This window comes from Aotus nancymaae, unplaced genomic scaffold (genome assembly GCF_030222135.1).
Source record: "Aotus nancymaae isolate 86718 unplaced genomic scaffold, 86718_ANA_hifiasm-v0.15.2.pri h1tg000020l, whole genome shotgun sequence".
In the NCBI taxonomy this organism is placed as follows: domain Eukaryota; kingdom Metazoa; phylum Chordata; class Mammalia; order Primates; family Aotidae; genus Aotus; species Aotus nancymaae.
Window position 1 is genome coordinate 29,537,127 of NW_026988432.1, and position 17,958 is coordinate 29,555,084.

The 17,958-nt window shown below is 34.5% G+C and overlaps 1 protein-coding gene across 2 annotated transcripts in view; it reads left to right on the forward strand.

The window, feature by feature from the left end:
• Positions 1–17,958, forward strand: part of SMAD2 (SMAD family member 2) — a 91,821-nt gene that overhangs the window by 41,421 nt on the left and 32,442 nt on the right. Inside the window, exons 4-6 of one of the 2 annotated variants that reach the window (XM_021670070.2) lie at positions 14,045–14,134; positions 15,153–15,346; positions 16,181–16,315. In XM_021670070.2, coding sequence (XP_021525745.1) covers positions 14,045–14,134; positions 15,153–15,346; positions 16,181–16,315 — 419 coding nt within the window. The remainder of the gene's footprint in view (positions 1–14,044; positions 14,135–15,152; positions 15,347–16,180; positions 16,316–17,958) is intronic. The other variant, XM_012440814.2, reaches the window with a different exon arrangement.

The following is a 17,958-nucleotide window of genomic DNA, read 5'->3' on the forward strand; positions in this document are numbered from 1 at the left end:
TACTGTTTACTCCTTCCCTTTCCTGTCTTGTAGTAGAGTACTTCCAGGCCTATGTGGTCCTCATTGACAATATAAGTAAATGTATCACTATCCAAAGTGCCTGAGATAGACAGTACCCACTTAACAGACTATGGAGTGGTGAGATCACAGTAAAATAGCAGTCTAGAATATCTTGCTTTAAATCTTCTCTTGTACTTAGACTGAAATCAAAACGTTTCTTATAGGCTGTTTTTTTTTTTTTTTCAATGTAGATATTTTCTGTTGGTCTACTTTGAGTTTAGTGGTCCTGTTTTTGTGCTGTATTCAGTCTGTTAAGCCTACATGAGTTCTTAATTTCAAATATTATATTCTTCAGTTATAGTATGTTCCTTTGGTATTATAGATCCCAAATCTCTGTTGAAATTCTCCATCCATTTTGTTTATTTCCTTAATATATTTATGATAATTACTTTAAAGTCCTTTGTCTGGCAGTTCTAATACCTGGATCATCTGTTGGTCTGCTTCTGTTACTGTCCATTCTTCCTCAAATTTTCCTGCATTTTCATGTCATACAATTTTTATTGTATGCTATATATTGTGCACATTATGTAAAATTCACTTATAAAAGAAAGATCTTGTAAATGGTGCTTTTCCCAGAGTATTTGACCTTACCTATCTATATCAGGTAGACAGAGAGGATGCTCATTTTAATCTGATTAGTGATTGAGCTGGGTTGGGGCTAGATTGCCATTTTACTTTGATTTAGTCTGCCACTGGATTATACCTTTTCTGCAAACAAAGCTCTCCAGGGATTTTGATTGAAAGTTTGGCAGACTGTCACCTAACCCCTGAAACACTGGGAGATTTACTTCTACCTTTTTGAAGTATTAGGTGACTTTCAAAGTATGAGCTCTTTGCTCTCAGCTTTAAGATCTGATAATTGTCTTGAGGGAGAATACTCATGTGATTGTCAGAAGTTCTGTTTTTTATTTCTAAGAGCTGCTTTTCTCAGATCAAGCCTTATCCTCAGCCTGCACCTAGAATCTGCACATGACCCCAGGGGAGGAAGTGATAGGCATTTGTCAGTTCACCTAGAAAGTTGCTGTGCTGCAGTTTTAGTTCATCTGGATCTCGCTAGTTTGATAGCTCTCCATTGTCTTTTGAGCAAGTTTTTTTTTTCTTTTTCTTTTTCCTTTTTTTTTCCCCTTCTAGTTATTGTAGTAAGAACATTGGACTGTTGTGACCTGCTTTTATTTTACCTGGAAGTGGAACTGTAGCAGAATATTATAATAGGAACTATTCTGGTATTTACCAAATCTGAGATTTACCCCAAATCTGAGAACAGTAGATTGCAAATAACCTACATTCAAAATTGAGGTGCTACAGTGTTCTTGCAGAATTTGCAGAAAAAGACTCCCTGAGTCAAGCATTGCTACAGTTAAAACCCATTACTCACCTCTAGGCTATATAAAGATCGTGAGTTCAGGAGAAGGACCCCACAGTCAAAACCTTTTTTGGCGAGCGTAGTATATGTTAAGGTATTTCTCCCTTTTTTGTTAATCCAATTTGAGGGACTTGACAAGAACTTCTCAGTTTGACATGTGTCTGCTGAGGTTTGAGAGATAATAGACTGGTACTTGACTTCTATCTGAAAAAGCCTAAAAAGTGAGATAAAGGCTGGCGCTGCCCCTTTATCAGTAGAATGAAGAAATGGCACAATGGGAGTGGCCAGCAGTTTGTCAGAGTTTAATGGGTCAAAGATGGAAGAATTACTCCCATGGACTAAATAGACTTTAATAAGACATAATAGTTGACATTGGCTTGCCTTGAAAGGATCAAGAGGCCATACTTGGTTGGAGGGTCACAATGATCCAGGCAGACCAGCCTGAGAAGTTCCTGCATCAGGAACTAACTCTAGGTAAGAGAGTCGGCATTTAGACTCTCACCTCCACAGGACTCCACCACGTGACTGTCGCATCAGATTACAGTCCAGCCAGCCACATAAGATTGTGCCCTTTTTCTCTCAGACACCCTCTTCCTGCTATTTCAGAACCTGAGGGGCCTTTAAAATAATATCTGGAGTACTGGAAGAGGTAGAGTGCAAAGAATTAATGAGATAGTAAGATTTTGTCTTTGCTCAGGGTGGATTTTTAATTTCTGAAGAATTAATACAAATATCTGGACATGACTGGATAGGTGTTGAAATCTTTTTGAGATTTTGTGCAGACAGGATAAAAGCCGCTTGAGAAGAGCTGCTTGTTGGAGAGTAATGACTATAGTGGTGGCAGGAGGGAGCTCACTAAGTCCAGCTTGTTTCGTGAGCTGTCTGTATCTTTATTTTGAAAGCTTAGAATTCCAAATTTAGTGGTTGCTGGGGACAGGAAGAATATGTGGGGAGAACAGAAGGATGTTACGTGCATCTGCATGAAATACATGCCATTTTAACAAAAGCATTTTCTTTTTTTTTACATGCAGTCATTGACACTGGTTGCTTTATTTTCAAAGGAAAGTTAAAACTACAATTTTTTTTTATTATCATCGTTTTCCTTGAAGCGTTAGGTTAGTCTTTACTCTCAAAATCCAACTTTTAGCTCTGCCTTTGGGTTATGATGGGAAGCACTATGAAATGGTCTTCGTGCTCTTATGAAACTGTGATCACTAATAACACTTAAATTAGAACTGAAATATATAAGGAGACTTCTAACTTCTTCACCTCAGCCTTTTGTGTTTTAGAATTTTGCTTATCTTTATGGCTTTATGTATATATGGATATCATTTCTCTGAAATTTGCTAGTACAATGAGGGCTGAGGGCGGTGAAAGAAGATTATATTTATATTGAGGATGATAGGGAAATTGAGAGATACTGAACAAAAATTTATAACCAAGTAATTGAAAATAATTTTTATATGATGCCTTATATAGTTTGCATCCACAGGTATAAAACATTAATCTATGTGCTTAAACATTTGCCTAAACATTTTAACATGTTATCTAAACATAACCTCTGTGTGAAAGCTGTTTATCACATTCAGAGTGCTGTATAAATTTGAGTTGATTTTTATTTTGTGGGATGCTAATTTTCAAACATTGTCAGATTATAAAAACATTTCTCTACAATCAGTTAAGCATTATAAAACTGTATAACTTAAAAAGTTGAATTTCATGAAATCACATTCTGTATTGCAATCCTTGTTTTATGTTTGATGTACAGTCATCCTTGGGATACCCCGTAACTCCAAAATCTGGAGAGCTCAAGTGTCTTTTATAAAATGGCATTGTATTTGCAAATAACCTGTGTACATCCCCGCATATATTTTGTTTTGGAGGTGGATGGGGAGACAGTGTCTGGCTCTGTCGCCCAGGCTGAAGTGCAGTAGTGCAGTCTTGGCGTACTGCAACCTTAGCTTCCTGGGCTCCTGTGAACCTCCCACCTCAGCCTCTCCAGTAGCTGAGACTACAAGTGCATGCTACCATGCTAGGCTAATTTTTGTATTTTTGGTAGAGACAGAGTTTCATCATGTTGCTCAGTCTGATCTTGAACTTCTGGGCTCAAGCGATCTGCCTGCCTCAGCCTCACTTACAGACATGAGTCACCATGCCCAGCCTGTATTCTTTAATATTGTATTTTTTTTTAAATATAGTTTTTCCTCTAGTATTTTCTACCCATGGGTATGGAGCCCACAGATATAGAGACCAACCATGCATTCCATATTTTTATGCACTTATTTTAAGATTAGAATGACATGTACTTATATTTTAGATTTATTTATTTCTTTTGTCATTTAAAATACTATTTTTTAATTGTTAAAAAATGCATATATTGGCCAGATACAGTGGCTCATGCTGTAATTCCAGTACTTTGGGAGGCTGAGGCAGGTGGGTCACTTGAGGTCATGAGTTTGAGACCAGCCTGGCCAACATGGCGAAACCCTGTCTCTACTAAACACACAAAAATTAGCCAGGCCAGGTGGCATAATTCCAACTATCTGAGAGGCTGAGGCATGAGAATTGCTTGAACCCAGGAAGCAGAGGTTACAGTGAGCCAAGATTGTGCCACTGCACTTCAGCCTGAGGCAACAGAGTGAGACTGTCTTGAAAAATTAAAATACATATATATATTTATATTTACATGTACAAATATATATAATCTATATGACTAAATCTAGAAAATTGATAAGCTGTGTTATTAAAGTAAATGTACCTGAAGCCTTTCAGTGCTAGTTTTTTGTTTTTTTGTTTTTTTAAGTAAAAAGTTTGTAGTTGGAAGGGCTTGAAATATTTCAAGCAACCATTTTTAGAATTGATATTTAAATCTTTTCAATAGTAGAGATTATTTTATATGTATGGGAGATGTTTTTTCAAAGGAGCAGAAATACCAAGCAGTATCTCAAAGTAGAGTTTTTAATACAACATTTGGAGGTAGAGGTGGAAAATATTGAGAGAGTTTTTTTCAATCATCACCTGGTCCTCCTCCTAAGAAAGGCTATACTACGTCTAAGATGAGTAGAAGTGTCAATTTTATTCTTAAAGCACTATGTAACTTATTGGACTGTGACTGTGTAAGTTCTGTTGTCTCCCCCTATTTTTTATTTAGTTATTAATATTTGGAAACCTAAGCTTATTTTAATTTGGAAGGGGCTCTGTCAAGTTACTTGTCCAAAGAAATTTTCTTTCCTGAGAAGATACCTCTTACAGTGAAATCTTCAGTTTTTATAATTAAACATGTACTGTAAATGTTTTATATACCTGGGATGCTATACCAGTGATATTGTTTTAGTTTTGATTTGCTATGTTTATATTTACTTGTTTCTTTTTAGTAACTATATGAGGCGGAATAATTGTTGGTAATTAAGAATGTGGCCTCTATCTCTGCCACTTGCTGGCTGTAGGACCTTAGGCATGTTACTTTATCTCTGTGCTTCCATTACCTCATTTGTCAAATGCAGACATGCCTGATTGACATCATATTTCCATAAAATGACGTACTTTCTTGAATGTTCATGGCAGCTTTATTCACAGTAATTAAAACCTGGCAACAGGTCAGGTGTCCATCAGTATAAGAATGACTAAACATTGTGCCTGCTCAAGTAATGAAAAACTTCTTAGCACTTAAAAAAAAAAAAAAGTCGTATATGTTAACATGGATGAATCTCAAAATCATGCTGAGTCAAAAAAGCTAGACCCAAAAGAATATGTACCATATTCCATTCATAGACTTTCCAGAAGACACTACACCTACGGTGAAAAAAGATCAGATTAGATTAGTGGTTGCCTCTGGGGATGGGTGAATGGATGGCAATCATTGAGAAAGGACGTGGGTGATGATCTTGACAGGGTTGAAAAGTATAAACTTTATGCATCTGAGAAAACTCAGATGGTACCATTAAGATGTGTGTTTCATGCTATGTAAATTTTACCTAAAGTTAAAAAGAACAGCAAACTCTACTTAATGTGCATTCTTAAGTGTCTGGATTTGTGGTATCTGCAACTTTTTTTTTTTCTCTGAGACAGAGTCCAGGTCTGTCACCCAGGCTGGAGTGAGTGCAGTGGTGCAGTCACTACAACCTCTGCCTACTGGGGTCAAGCCTCGGGTTGGCCTCCTGAGTACTATGAGCACAGGCATACATTAGCATACCCAGCTAATATTTTGTATTTTTGGTAGAGATGGGGTTTGACCATGTTGCCCAGGCTGCTCAGGTACAACTTTATGTTTAACGTTCCAAAAAATAAGAGATGGAAAGAGAGGTTAAGTAAATAGATGTTAGAGCAAAGAAAACAAATTTTAATTGCAGAATCTAGCTGATGAATATATAGGGTGCTTACTCATAACTCTATAGGATGTTTGAAATTTTTTGTAATACAGAACTCAGGAGAAGATGGAAAGCTTGTTTGTTGAAGTATCTGAGAAGTTGGAATAAATACTTGGAAACTTAAGTTTTTCTTTTCTGAGGTATTTCTCCCCAAAAGTTTGCTTGATCCTTTTATGTTTTATTTTTTTAAAACTGGGATCTCTCTGTTACCCAGGCTGGAGTGCAGTGGTGCATCATAGCTCACTTTGGCCTGAAACTCTGAACTCAAATCATCCTGCCTCAGCCTCCCAAGTAGCTGGAACTGTAGGCACGTGCTACCATGCCTGACTAATTTTTAAATTATTTCGTAGAGATAGGTGGGGGTCTCACTTTGCTGCCCAGGCTAACTAAGTTTGCTTGATTCTTAAGAACGTGTAGGGACCTAGCTCTACAGAGCGTTCCGCAAACTTTCATAATGGAATTAGTTGTTAAAATTGTGCTTGTTACATGAGCGTCTGAGACCTTGGAATAAAACCAAGGTCTGATATCTGGATGTGTATTTGAATTTACTGTGTTATTGATTAGAAAGACTCAGCATGAGTTTATTTTTTTAAAATTGTTTTGTGTGTATTCTTATAAAATTATAAGAGTACCACAGCATTGTGTGGTGAGCTCTACTTAGAGCTGTGTGCAGCTCAGATACCTGGAATGTAGACATGCTCTGTTCTGATTTGAAACTTAAAATGAAACCCTGATTCCTGGGATGCACATTTGGTGACTGTGTTTTTGAATGGTTACTATTTCGTCACTACAAAATAAAATCGAAAAACATTTTCTACACAGCTAAGGTTTAAGCCAGTTAAGAACCCTGTTAAACTGTCTCCAGATTTAATTACTGCCCAGTTATGCCTTAATTATGATGGAATGTGAGCACTTATTAGCTACTGAAGATTCAACGTTTTTGAAATAAATTTCTTACTATATTTCTTTTATATTTTCAGTTTTTCAAGAATATCTCAAGTTTTCAAGAGAGACAGTTTTTTTGCATCTGTAATGCAGCAACTTAAAAAATCATTTGCACCTACTTGTTTCTCAATCAGGATTGTCTACATTTTGCAAACAAAATATAGGGAAGAGACTGGATTCCGAGACAAATGAAAGGCTGTTATTCTTAATCATTGATGAAGAATTTAAGTTTAATCAAAGCAGTCACATTGTTTTCAGTGATGTGATAGATAAATGACATTTAAACATTTGTAATTGAACACTACAGTCTATTTTGTGTTTTTCAATTATATTTGTAGTGAAGATGAAGTACACAGGCACACATAGTACTTGTAATTATGGAGACCTAAAAAAAATTATTACAATGATTAGCTCTTCATTCCTGAGCTGTTTAAAATCTAAACTTTTAGTCTAAAATGAAAGGATTATTTTAAGTAGAAATAATTATGGATGCATAGTTATAAATTATTCCCCTGGAACTCTATATTAAATGAGTAGATCAGTAATCAAGAGCTGGAGCCTCAGGTAAAGTTCCTTTTGTTGATACTATTCTGCTAATTTATTAACTAATTTTACTGAGCATTGGGCATGCTTTAATCTTACCCAGGTGACAACTTAGGTTGCTATCCTTTTGATTTGTTTAAATAAATATGCCGTTTAGGCAAGAAGATCATGAAAAATAAATTGTGGGGTTTATTACTTTTGACATTGGTTGTCTAACTGCAGCAGTAAATCTTGCAGATATGGCAGGAACAGTAAAACTGGTTTAAAGGGTTACCAGATTCTGTGATACGAGCCCCTTTTTACCCAAAGTTGGTGGTGGTTTCTTAACTCTCACTGCTTCTCTTTTCTTTCTCCATAACAAAGATGTGAATAAATATATATATATCCTTAATGCAAAAAAGGTAGTATATTAATTGACATAAACATAATATCTGGTTGATTGGAACAAAGTGCCAAATGTTAATTTAGATGTGTATATATGTAGGCAAGTGTATAATTTGTAAATTGTACACTAGATGTTAAATTTTAACTTCAGTTTTCAAAAGTCAGCTTATTCTTAGATGAAGAAAATCTTTAATGTGTTTATTTTACTGATACTAATTGTAAAAGTTATGGCTAAGGAAATTTGATAAGGATTTCTGTCAGGTTCACTATCAAGTCATCCTGTTAGTTTAGTGATTAATATACTGTATGCCAACAAATGTAGTTGCCATCTTAGTATATTTATGACTTTAATAACTGTTTTACTACTTCTCCTCACATCTTTTTAAATTCAAGCTAGATGTATAAGTAAGAACATTACATAGTTGATAGGGGGATAATCTGTTGTTAAGAAACTGTTCTATGCAAAGAACTTTGGAACTTTGCATGAGATACTAACATACGTATACTTGTTTTTCTGTGAATTGATACGGGGACATCACTGTAGTTAGTTAATGGTCTGTTACATCTTATTTCATCATATTGTAATATTTGACATTAATTTGTTAGTAAACAATATCAAATTTGTTCCGGCAAAATTTATGAGATAATTTTTGCATGATGTTTTTCAATACATAAGAATTTTAAGAATATCCTGAAGTTAAGTGGTCAAATAAATTTAGAAAATGTTGAGCCAATGTGTTTGGGATATTGCTGTCATTGTTATAATAACTTAATCTCTTTAGGATATATTGTTGATTTCACATAACAAGTAGTCATAGTTTAACATTTTCAGACCTATTTTCTATCCTTAGTACTTTGTAAACAGCTTGTTGTACAGCTTCATGTTTTTCACATTTGAGTAATGTGCAGACATTTCTTGTGGACTTCCTTTAGTATTATATAAATGTAAAGAAACGTATTTAAGTACAAACTTATGCTAACCAAAAGACAAATTTATACTCAGTTATATAACCCACAAAATTCCGATTACCATCAATTTCAAAGGTGATGGATACTGTTTTTACATAACTTGCAGGTTACTGTGAGGTCCATAATCCATTTAGTCTTGCACAGTACTTGATATGAAGTAGCTAGCTTATGAAGACAATTGTTATTAAATACTTGTTTCTAAGATGCACATTTTTTTCACTTTGGGATGCACCTTATAAATAAAATTGAAAGAAGTTTTTCAAGTGTTACACAAATAATGTTGCATTTTAAAGTAGATTACCTTAGATTAGTGAAATTTATTGCATGTGTAAAAGGCTTTTTATATAGTTGTTATACAGTGCTACTTCTCTAAAATTTTCCCTGCGTTTGTTTCTTTTAATATTATTTAGAAACTAGCCATACCTGCAGTTATAACTTGCACTTTTTATTAACAAACTGAAAACTTGGGAGGTGTAATTTTTCCCCAGTATTACTTAGAATGTTATGATTTAATGTGACTAGGAATATTATAATCCACTTTTTGTACTGTGAAAATACCAGTTGGGTCACCAAATATGTTATTTTCTGGTTGGTACACAAAGGCCTTTGGAAGCTCAGGGTATTGTGGGGAAATACATTGTAATTAGACAGAATTAGTATTTAAGGACGAGTGGGTGATTAAAACTGCTGGATTAAAACCTACCAAAAGGCATCTAAAAAATTGACCTGGTTTGCTAGACATATTAAAGAACTAGTAGTAAAGTTAAAAGGTAGCTAGAAGGGGGCAGTTGACATAAATGCATATGGAAGGATATCGGTACCAAAGGTTCATGTGAGACAGAAAGGACATTGTGTCAGAAGAGAACGATCAGGGCTCAGGCTGCCATGTTATTATTTGTCTTTTATAGTAGTGCTCAAACTGTGCTTTAAATTATGCAGTGCAGAACTAATGTGCCTCTGATATTTAGTTATATAAGGTTAGAACCATATCTTTTTATAAAAACATCGAGATGACACAGACTTGAATTTAATTCTCTGGTGATATTTTATTTTTAAAATATTGGTGTAAGGCAGTATATTCACATAGTTCAAAAATATGTATGTTTATGTGTGTATACACATACAAGCATGCATAGACACAAACATATTGGAACGTCTTCCTTCCCACTCTGTATCTCAGGTAACTACTGTTCATGATGTATGTGTGTCTTTATGCATATATTAGTAAATACTTATAGATCTTTTTACCTGTCCTTTTTTAATAGAAGGAGTAGCATATTTTAGAGAGCTTTCCATATCAATTCATAGGGTATCTTCATCTTATGCTAAATTGCCCTATGAATTTTTTGTTGGGACTTTTTCTGTTTTGGTTTTTACTTTTTTTTGTGTTCTGTGTTTTTCCTTTTTTCAGGTAAAATTTTCATATGGTGAAGTGCACAAATCATATATTCAGTTTAGTTAGATTTCACAAATGCATATACCTGTTTCAAGATAAAGAACATTTCAGTCATCCAGAAAGTTCTTTCATACTCTTTCCTAGTGGTTCTTCTGGAAACAACCACTGTTTGAAATTTTTCACTTTGAATTTGTTCTGCCACTTCTAGAACTTCATGTAAGTGGAATCATGCAGTGTAGATACTTTAATATTCAGCTTCTCTTGATCAGAATATTCCCAAGATTCATCCATGGGTCAGTAATTCTTTTTCAAGATTGTTTTGCCATTCAAGATTCTTAGTATTTCCGTATACATTTTAGATCAGCTTGTCAGTTGCTACAAAAATATTTTTGCTGAAATGGTGACTGTAATAGATATCAAACAAATAGGCAACAGTCATTAGGGAATTAGGGCAGATGGACATCTTAATATTGACCCATCTGCTGTATCTCTGTATACTTAGCTTTTAAAAAATATCTTTGAGCAAAGTTGAGTTTGGGCAGAGTTCACAGTCACATTTTGATGTTTTTCCCTTGTGCCTCTTTCTTTACAGGATATCTTCCTTCTTTTTTCAAACTCTCTGGCAGCCCCAAATGTGTCCTCTGATTCTAGGTCAGTAAAACTGCAGTTTTCTAAAAACAACAACAAAAAAACCCTGCAGTGTTCTGTTTGAATTCTAGTTGCCCTGCCTAGCGGTGACTGGGGAGTGCCCTTGGGGACACAGCCACCAGTGCAGTTTGCAGCTTTGACAGGTGGTCCTCCCTTCAACTTTTGTCTGTTTTTGATCTGTCTCCACTGTTTTCAGATAGTTGATTGTTATATTTTGTTTAGTTTATCATTGTTATTTGAAGGGAAAGTTAGCCTGACTGACGCTGCTCTGCCATTACTGGTGGTAGAACCTCCCTTCTGTTTTGTGTATTTTGCTAATTGCATACTGTTTTAATTATTGAGAATTTATAATGTGGTTCAGAATCTGATAGGGCAAGTCTTTACTATTTTTTGATAGAATTTTTCTGGCCATACTTACTTATTTTGGCATATTATAGTATTTGGACTAATACCTGGATTTTTAAAAAATTTATTGAGATTGTACCAAATACATAAATTTGGTAGAAGAATTATCTCTGTGATGGTATCTTCCTGTCTAGGGTCGTATGTTTTTCTCTTTGCTCAGTGTACTTTTGTGTTCTTTAGTTATGTTTAAAATGTTTCTTTGTATAGTTTGACACAGTTATAATTACATTTATCTAGATGCTGCTTATACAACTCTCATTATCTAGAGGGAATTGGTTTTGGGATTTCCCACTGATACCAGAATTAGTGGATGCTCAGGTCTGTGATATAAAATGGCATTGTAAGGCTGGGCATGTTGACTCACTTCTGTAATCCCAGCGCTTTGGGAGGCTGAGGTGGAAGGATCACTTGAGTCCAGGACTTGAAGACCATATCTGGCAACACAGTGAGACTTTGACTCTACAAAAAGTGTTGAAATTAGCCAAGCGTGGTGACACATGCCTGTGTCCCAGCTACTCAGGAGGCTGAGGCGGGAGAACTACTTGAGGCTGGGAGGTCAAGGCTGCCGTGAGCCTTATTTTAAAAATAAAATGTCATTGTATTTGCATATAACCTATGCACATTTTCTCATACTTTAAGTTGGCTGTTCCTGACCTTTTTGGCACCAGGAGCCAGTTTTGTGAAAGACAATTTTTCCACAGACCATGGCAGTGCAGTGATGATTTTGGGATGAAACTGTTGCACTTCAGATCATCATGCGTTAGATTCTCTTAAGGAGTGCCCAACCTAAATCCCTCACATGCGCAGTTCACAATAGGGTTCTCGCTCCTATAAGAATCTAATGCCACTGCTGATCTTACAGGAGGTGGGGCTCAGGCGATAATGGTCTCTCCCCTGCTGCTCACCTCCTGCTGTGCGTCCTGGTTCCTGACAGGCCATGGACCAGTATCAGTCTGTGGCCTGTGGCGTTGGAGACTCCTGCTTTAAATCATCTCTGTATTATGCATAATATGTAATACAATGTAAATGCTGTGTAAATAGTTTTTATACCATACTGTTTTTAAATTTTCTATTTTTCAGTTGTTGCATTATTTTTTAGTTTTTAAAATTTATTTTTACTTTTTTTGATCCACAGTTGGTTGAACACAGGGATGTGGAACCCTTGGATACAGAGGACTATGTTTTGTTATAAATTGGATTATTTTAAAAAATGTTTTTTATTATGTAAACAGGCAATGGTTTTACTTAGCTAGAAGCAAATTTAATATTTTTAAATAAACCTTTCAGTTTTGTTAGGTATGATAATGGTGGAACTGAGGCTTAAATATACCCTGTGACAGCAATTGGAAAGTGGCAGAATTAGGGTTGGGGTCTAGATCTGTCTACCTCTAGATTGATTGCAAGTTCTTCACAATTACTGTTTATTCTTTTCTGATTCCTTTCAAGGATGAAATAAAGTACAACTTAAACTTCAGACTCTATTTTAGATCCTGGTTCTCATGTCAGTCTCAGAATAACTTGAGTGAAATGTTCTGATAGCAGAGCAAATAGCCTCTTGTGCTACACTTCTGTTAATTATTTTCGAAGAAGAGTCTGCTGTATACCATTTCTTTAATAACTCAGACTCACAAATCTGTGGAATTTAGGTGATTCTATTGTGATTTAAACTACATCGTGCTATATGTTTCCAATAGTTATTTGACAAATCTTTTAAATCATTAATGTCATGGTTTTTAAATCAGTTTATCTTTGGAAAAAAGGCGAAGGTCTAAGTTAGCTGTGATTTACCTGGTGTTTTCTGACTTTTATTGTCTGGTAAATATTGCAGCCTGAAAAAGCAAGAGGATCTATAAAACACTTCAGTGAGGTGCTGGAAAATTTCTGAAAATGTTTTGTTTTGAACTGCCCGGTCACTAGCCCCTAAAGCCGGGCATGTCTTGTTCCTGCAGCCTAATGGCTGTGCCACAGCACCTGTAGCACTGAAACTGAGGATGCCCCGTGATTCTCTTGCCTAGCCACAGGAAGCTAGCACTTCTCACCATTGCCCTTTGAAATGTTGATCCAGTTAAGCTCACTAACGTGTAAATTTGAAATTTTATCAGCTGTTTGATTTATTTTCAAAAGATGTTTTGAAATACTCCTTTCTCCTCATTGAAGTTTTGATGGTTTTGTAATATGTGAGAAATGAACTTTTCAGAAATTATATTTTGACTAGCTTAAAAAGTACAACTTAGTACCTGAGATATTGGCTGTCAAAAGTTCCATTCCAAAACTTTGTTTTAAGGTCTTTCCCTTCTCTCACTGACCAGAAGTTACTTTGACATGAAGTAGAGGTAGAGAAAAAGGGATAATTATCTCTGGGCTGCCCATATTCTGGAAAGAAATGTGAGAGACAAATTTTAAGGTGCTATATTAAATTAGAATGATTTTGAAATCTATTTCTTTGTCCATTCTAGTGATAAGAGAACAAAGTAATTTTCAGTAAAACTTAGAAGTATTGTGACCAAATAACCTAAAAATCTTAACTGTGAATGTATGTCTATTTTTATTGGGATTTTTTTCTGTGTTAAAAATTAGTTGATATCTGTTTTTAGATAACTTTTTAAAAACTGGATTATAAAATGAAGCACTGTTAGTAAAGCTCATGGCACAGGTTTTAGATCTTTTGAATAGAGGAAATTGGAAAGGGCATTATAGGTGTGATTCATTGAGCTAGAGGGCGTTGGTGTTCACATTTTAAAAACATAATCATGACTTATCTGGAGTCACATGTTCCATTTTATTGGCTTCCTTCATATAGAAAATATAGTAACCAGCACTAAATGCCTGTGAAAAAGTGAAGCAATTGTATATTTTCTGGGTGAAGGAAGTATTCTGTACATTCTCCATGTTTTACATCATGGTATTTTGAATAACCATGCTTCCATGTTCACATCAATTTTTTGTTTTTCAATTTATGCACAGCACTTGCTCTGAAATTTGGGGACTGAGTACACCAAATACGATAGATCAGTGGGATACAACAGGCCTTTACAGCTTCTCTGAACAAACCAGGTGAATATTCTGCCCTCTGTCGAATCCTAGAGATCTTGTGGGAGGGGGGTATATTTTGAAAGACCTATATGGGGTTGCTTAGTATAATTTTGCCTAGGATGTTTCCTTAATGTAAAATAAGGCATAGCATTTAAAATATCTGCTTGCCAGTATAAAAAATATATTAAATGTTTCAGCTGATGTTTTAATCAATGCAATTCTAGTTTGAATCTTCTTTATTGTATCCCCTAAAGAATAAGAAGTTTGATAACTATTTATTTTAGCTTGAGATCAGATTATAATCTGTTGTTGGGCTAATTTTTAAGTAGATACATGATCAGTTTTGCTAAATTTGTTATCAAAATCTCATCTTTATACTAATAAATACATATTTAATGAACCCCTTACATCACAATTAACAGTAGGTTAACTCGTTTTTATGTTACTTTTTAAAATCATTTCATTCTCTTTTTTGCATATATGGTATTTGTTCATTTCATCTCATCATATTCATTACCATCCACATTTATTTGTGAACTATATAAATATACCTCAGTTCTCAAAACAGTCACAATTGGGTAATGAGTTGCAGTAGTCTGAGGAAGTTACTATAACATCATTGTTGGTATTTATCATTCTTCACACTAGTTCCTATTTTGACTGTTCAGTCACCTCCAGAATTAATACCCTTAGAAGCATCTCTAAAATGAGTTTGATTGACTAAACATAGAAGTTGACAAAGTTTTTCCAGTATAACTGCATAATACTCTTTTTTAAAAATCAATTTTTCCCAAGTAGTTAGCCTTTCATTGGCATTTGAGTCATTTATGTGACATATTTATAAGAAACATTTGCTAGTGCTGTTGCATACTTTTATCAGATCCATTAAATAGTACATTTTTCTTCTTGATTCTCACTAAAACTAACTAAATGGCTGTCATCATTCTTTTCTTTATGCTCTTAATGTACTAATTTAGTCCATTTGACTACAATTTTTTTCTAAAGTTCCCTCCTTTCTTTTTCCCTTGCTTCCCAATAGGTCTCTTGATGGTCGTCTCCAGGTATCCCATCGAAAAGGATTGCCACATGTTATATATTGCCGATTATGGCGCTGGCCTGATCTTCACAGTCATCATGAACTCAAGGCAATTGAAAACTGCGAATATGCTTTTAATCTTAAAAAGGATGAAGTATGTGTAAACCCTTACCACTATCAGAGAGTTGAGACACCAGGTAGGAACATTGCAAGTTTTTTTTCCTGGTTTTGTATTAAAAGCCTGAACTTAAGTATATTTAGGAACTGTTGTGACCCAGGAAATTTTTAGTGTAAAATTCTAATAAATTACCTTCAATTGTGCATGTTATTTGGTGGTAATTTAAAATGTTTTTTATTTTTTAAAATTTTTAATGGGAAAACATATCTTAGAGGGAAAGATATGTCTGTTTCTTGGAATAGCATATGATTTGGCATGAAAGTACGTATCCAGGAAATACTGTAGATTGGCAGTCTGCTTAGAGCTACACTGATGTGCTTCTACATGTCTCTGCTGCAGTAACTTATTTTCAAGCATTTTGCACTTGGAGTGCTTTTAGAAGTACTTTAATGACATCGTTTGTATATAAGCTGTTTAGTAAAGCTTGTGACAAGACTTTTCATTTAGTTAGCTGTCCACCTGAAACTATTAAAAAATATAGCAGTAGCTGTGAAAATTTCCTATATCTGATTTTACAGATAAAGACAATGTTAACTTTTCCAGTGGGGATTTATGAACTTTTATAGTAATATAATATTACCAGGATCAGATTGTTCCCAAAAGTTTGAGATAAATTAGAACTTGGAAATTTGAATAGTAGACTATGTAAGTTAAAGCCATAGTCAGATTTGTCATTTTTTCAATAACTGATACCTAGTTAAATATACTAGTTAAATATATAGTCAAATAGGTGAACCCTAACTTTAAAAATTAAGCTACAACAGCTTTGTCTTCTTGTTGTTGCAGACTAAAAAAGGTCCCCCCACTCTCCTTTGCTCATTGCCGTTAACTTGGATTTCTTGAACTTTTTCAGTTTTGCCTCCAGTATTAGTGCCCCGACACACTGAGATCCTAACAGAACTTCCGCCTCTGGATGACTATACTCACTCCATTCCAGAAAACACTAACTTCCCAGCAGGAATTGAGCCACAGAGTAATTATATTCCAGGTATTTTTGCCTTCTGAATCTCCTAAAACTTGGATAGATACAAATTTTGTTTATAAGCATTCAAGTATTAGTAAATTGTGGTTTCACTTTTTAAAAAATGCTTCTTGGTTTTTAATAGAAAAATCTGGTTTGTTGGGCAAGTATCTTGTGAAATGTGTAAGCCTAATACATTAAACAGTTTTGTTTGGAGAAGAGTTTTACTTTATATTTCATTTTCTTTTACAGTGACTTTAATCAAAGTACTGTGAGAAGCAGGAAAGAAAAGATCTTAGTAAGTTTGTCTTAGTTGTTGAAGCTAAGCGAGATGCAGAATGTAAGCAAAACAAATGGTGTAGGAAAAAAGTACCCCTGAAGCACATGTAACTGAAAATCCACCCAGTGATCATTTTTTCTTAGCTAACTTGGTAATATTTAACAGAAATGTAACATTTTTATAAGAAATATAATACTTAGTTTTATAGACATAGCTTATGTTTCGTCTATATCTCAGTAATTCCTGGTGAAAAATGAATTCAGCTACATGGTTCTCAAATTTTGTTCTGATATGTGATCCAGTAATACTCCACCATATGATATCTGGCTTTTTCATTTTTAATTTTTTTTAGGAGAACAACTAATATTTTGTTAACTTTTCTTATATGTTTCCCTTTTTGTTTGATTTTTCTCCCTAGCAGAAACAGCATGATGTTAGCTTGAGGATTAAGCTATAGTGTCTTGATTTCTTTCTTCCTTTTGTAATGTTCCTCTATGCCACGCTTATTTTATACACTAAAAATATGTAAGGAACTTAAGAGCATTTACAAAAATTTTAAAATACAGTTTTACTACTAAATAATTATTTCTTGTATCCATCATGGAAATAATGCTTATTCATTGAAGATAGTTTTTAATATATAAGAAAAGGAAGAAAAAAAGAAAAGGAAGATAATTAAGAAAAGAAGCAGTATTTTTTTTTTAATAGCTGGTTTTACAGATGTGAAGTGGTGTTTGATTGTTTTAATGTATATTTCTTTGATTACTGTTTTATTCCAGAAGAGGATTTAAGGCTACTTTTTGGGTTTTTAAGAAATACAAACTTACTAAAGTTAAGAGAGGGAGAAGGTGAGGTATAGTATGATATACTTGGATGAGGGAAAACATGAGACTGTGAAACAGGGCAATTGCTAGGTAGAAAAATTTGGTTTTACTTTTGTAAACTTGCCTGGGAGTGGAGTTTTGTGAATGTTGGTGTCTGGAAGGGGAGGCATTTTAAGTCATTAGTGTGGGAATTACTGTTATTCAGCCAGCAATACTAAGAAACTTAGGTATAAGCATGCAGTATTATAACACACATACCCAGTAATTATTTGGAAGGATATTCACTAGAATGTTTAGTGGCTTTCACTTGTGAAAATGTTCGGGCTCATTTTTCCTTTCTTTTTTATTCCTTTAATTATTTAGATTGGAATATTTTATAAAGTAGAAAATAGAAGTAGATTATACCCATTTGCTTTTCTAGACAGTGGGGCTTTATCCAGTTCCAAGCTACAGCAAAACCACTTAAAGGAAATTTTAACATTTTCTCGAAAATGCTAATAGCTTTATTATTTATTATAATGATAATGGAAAAAAATAGGATACGCAGTTTAAGGTTCAGCATTTCT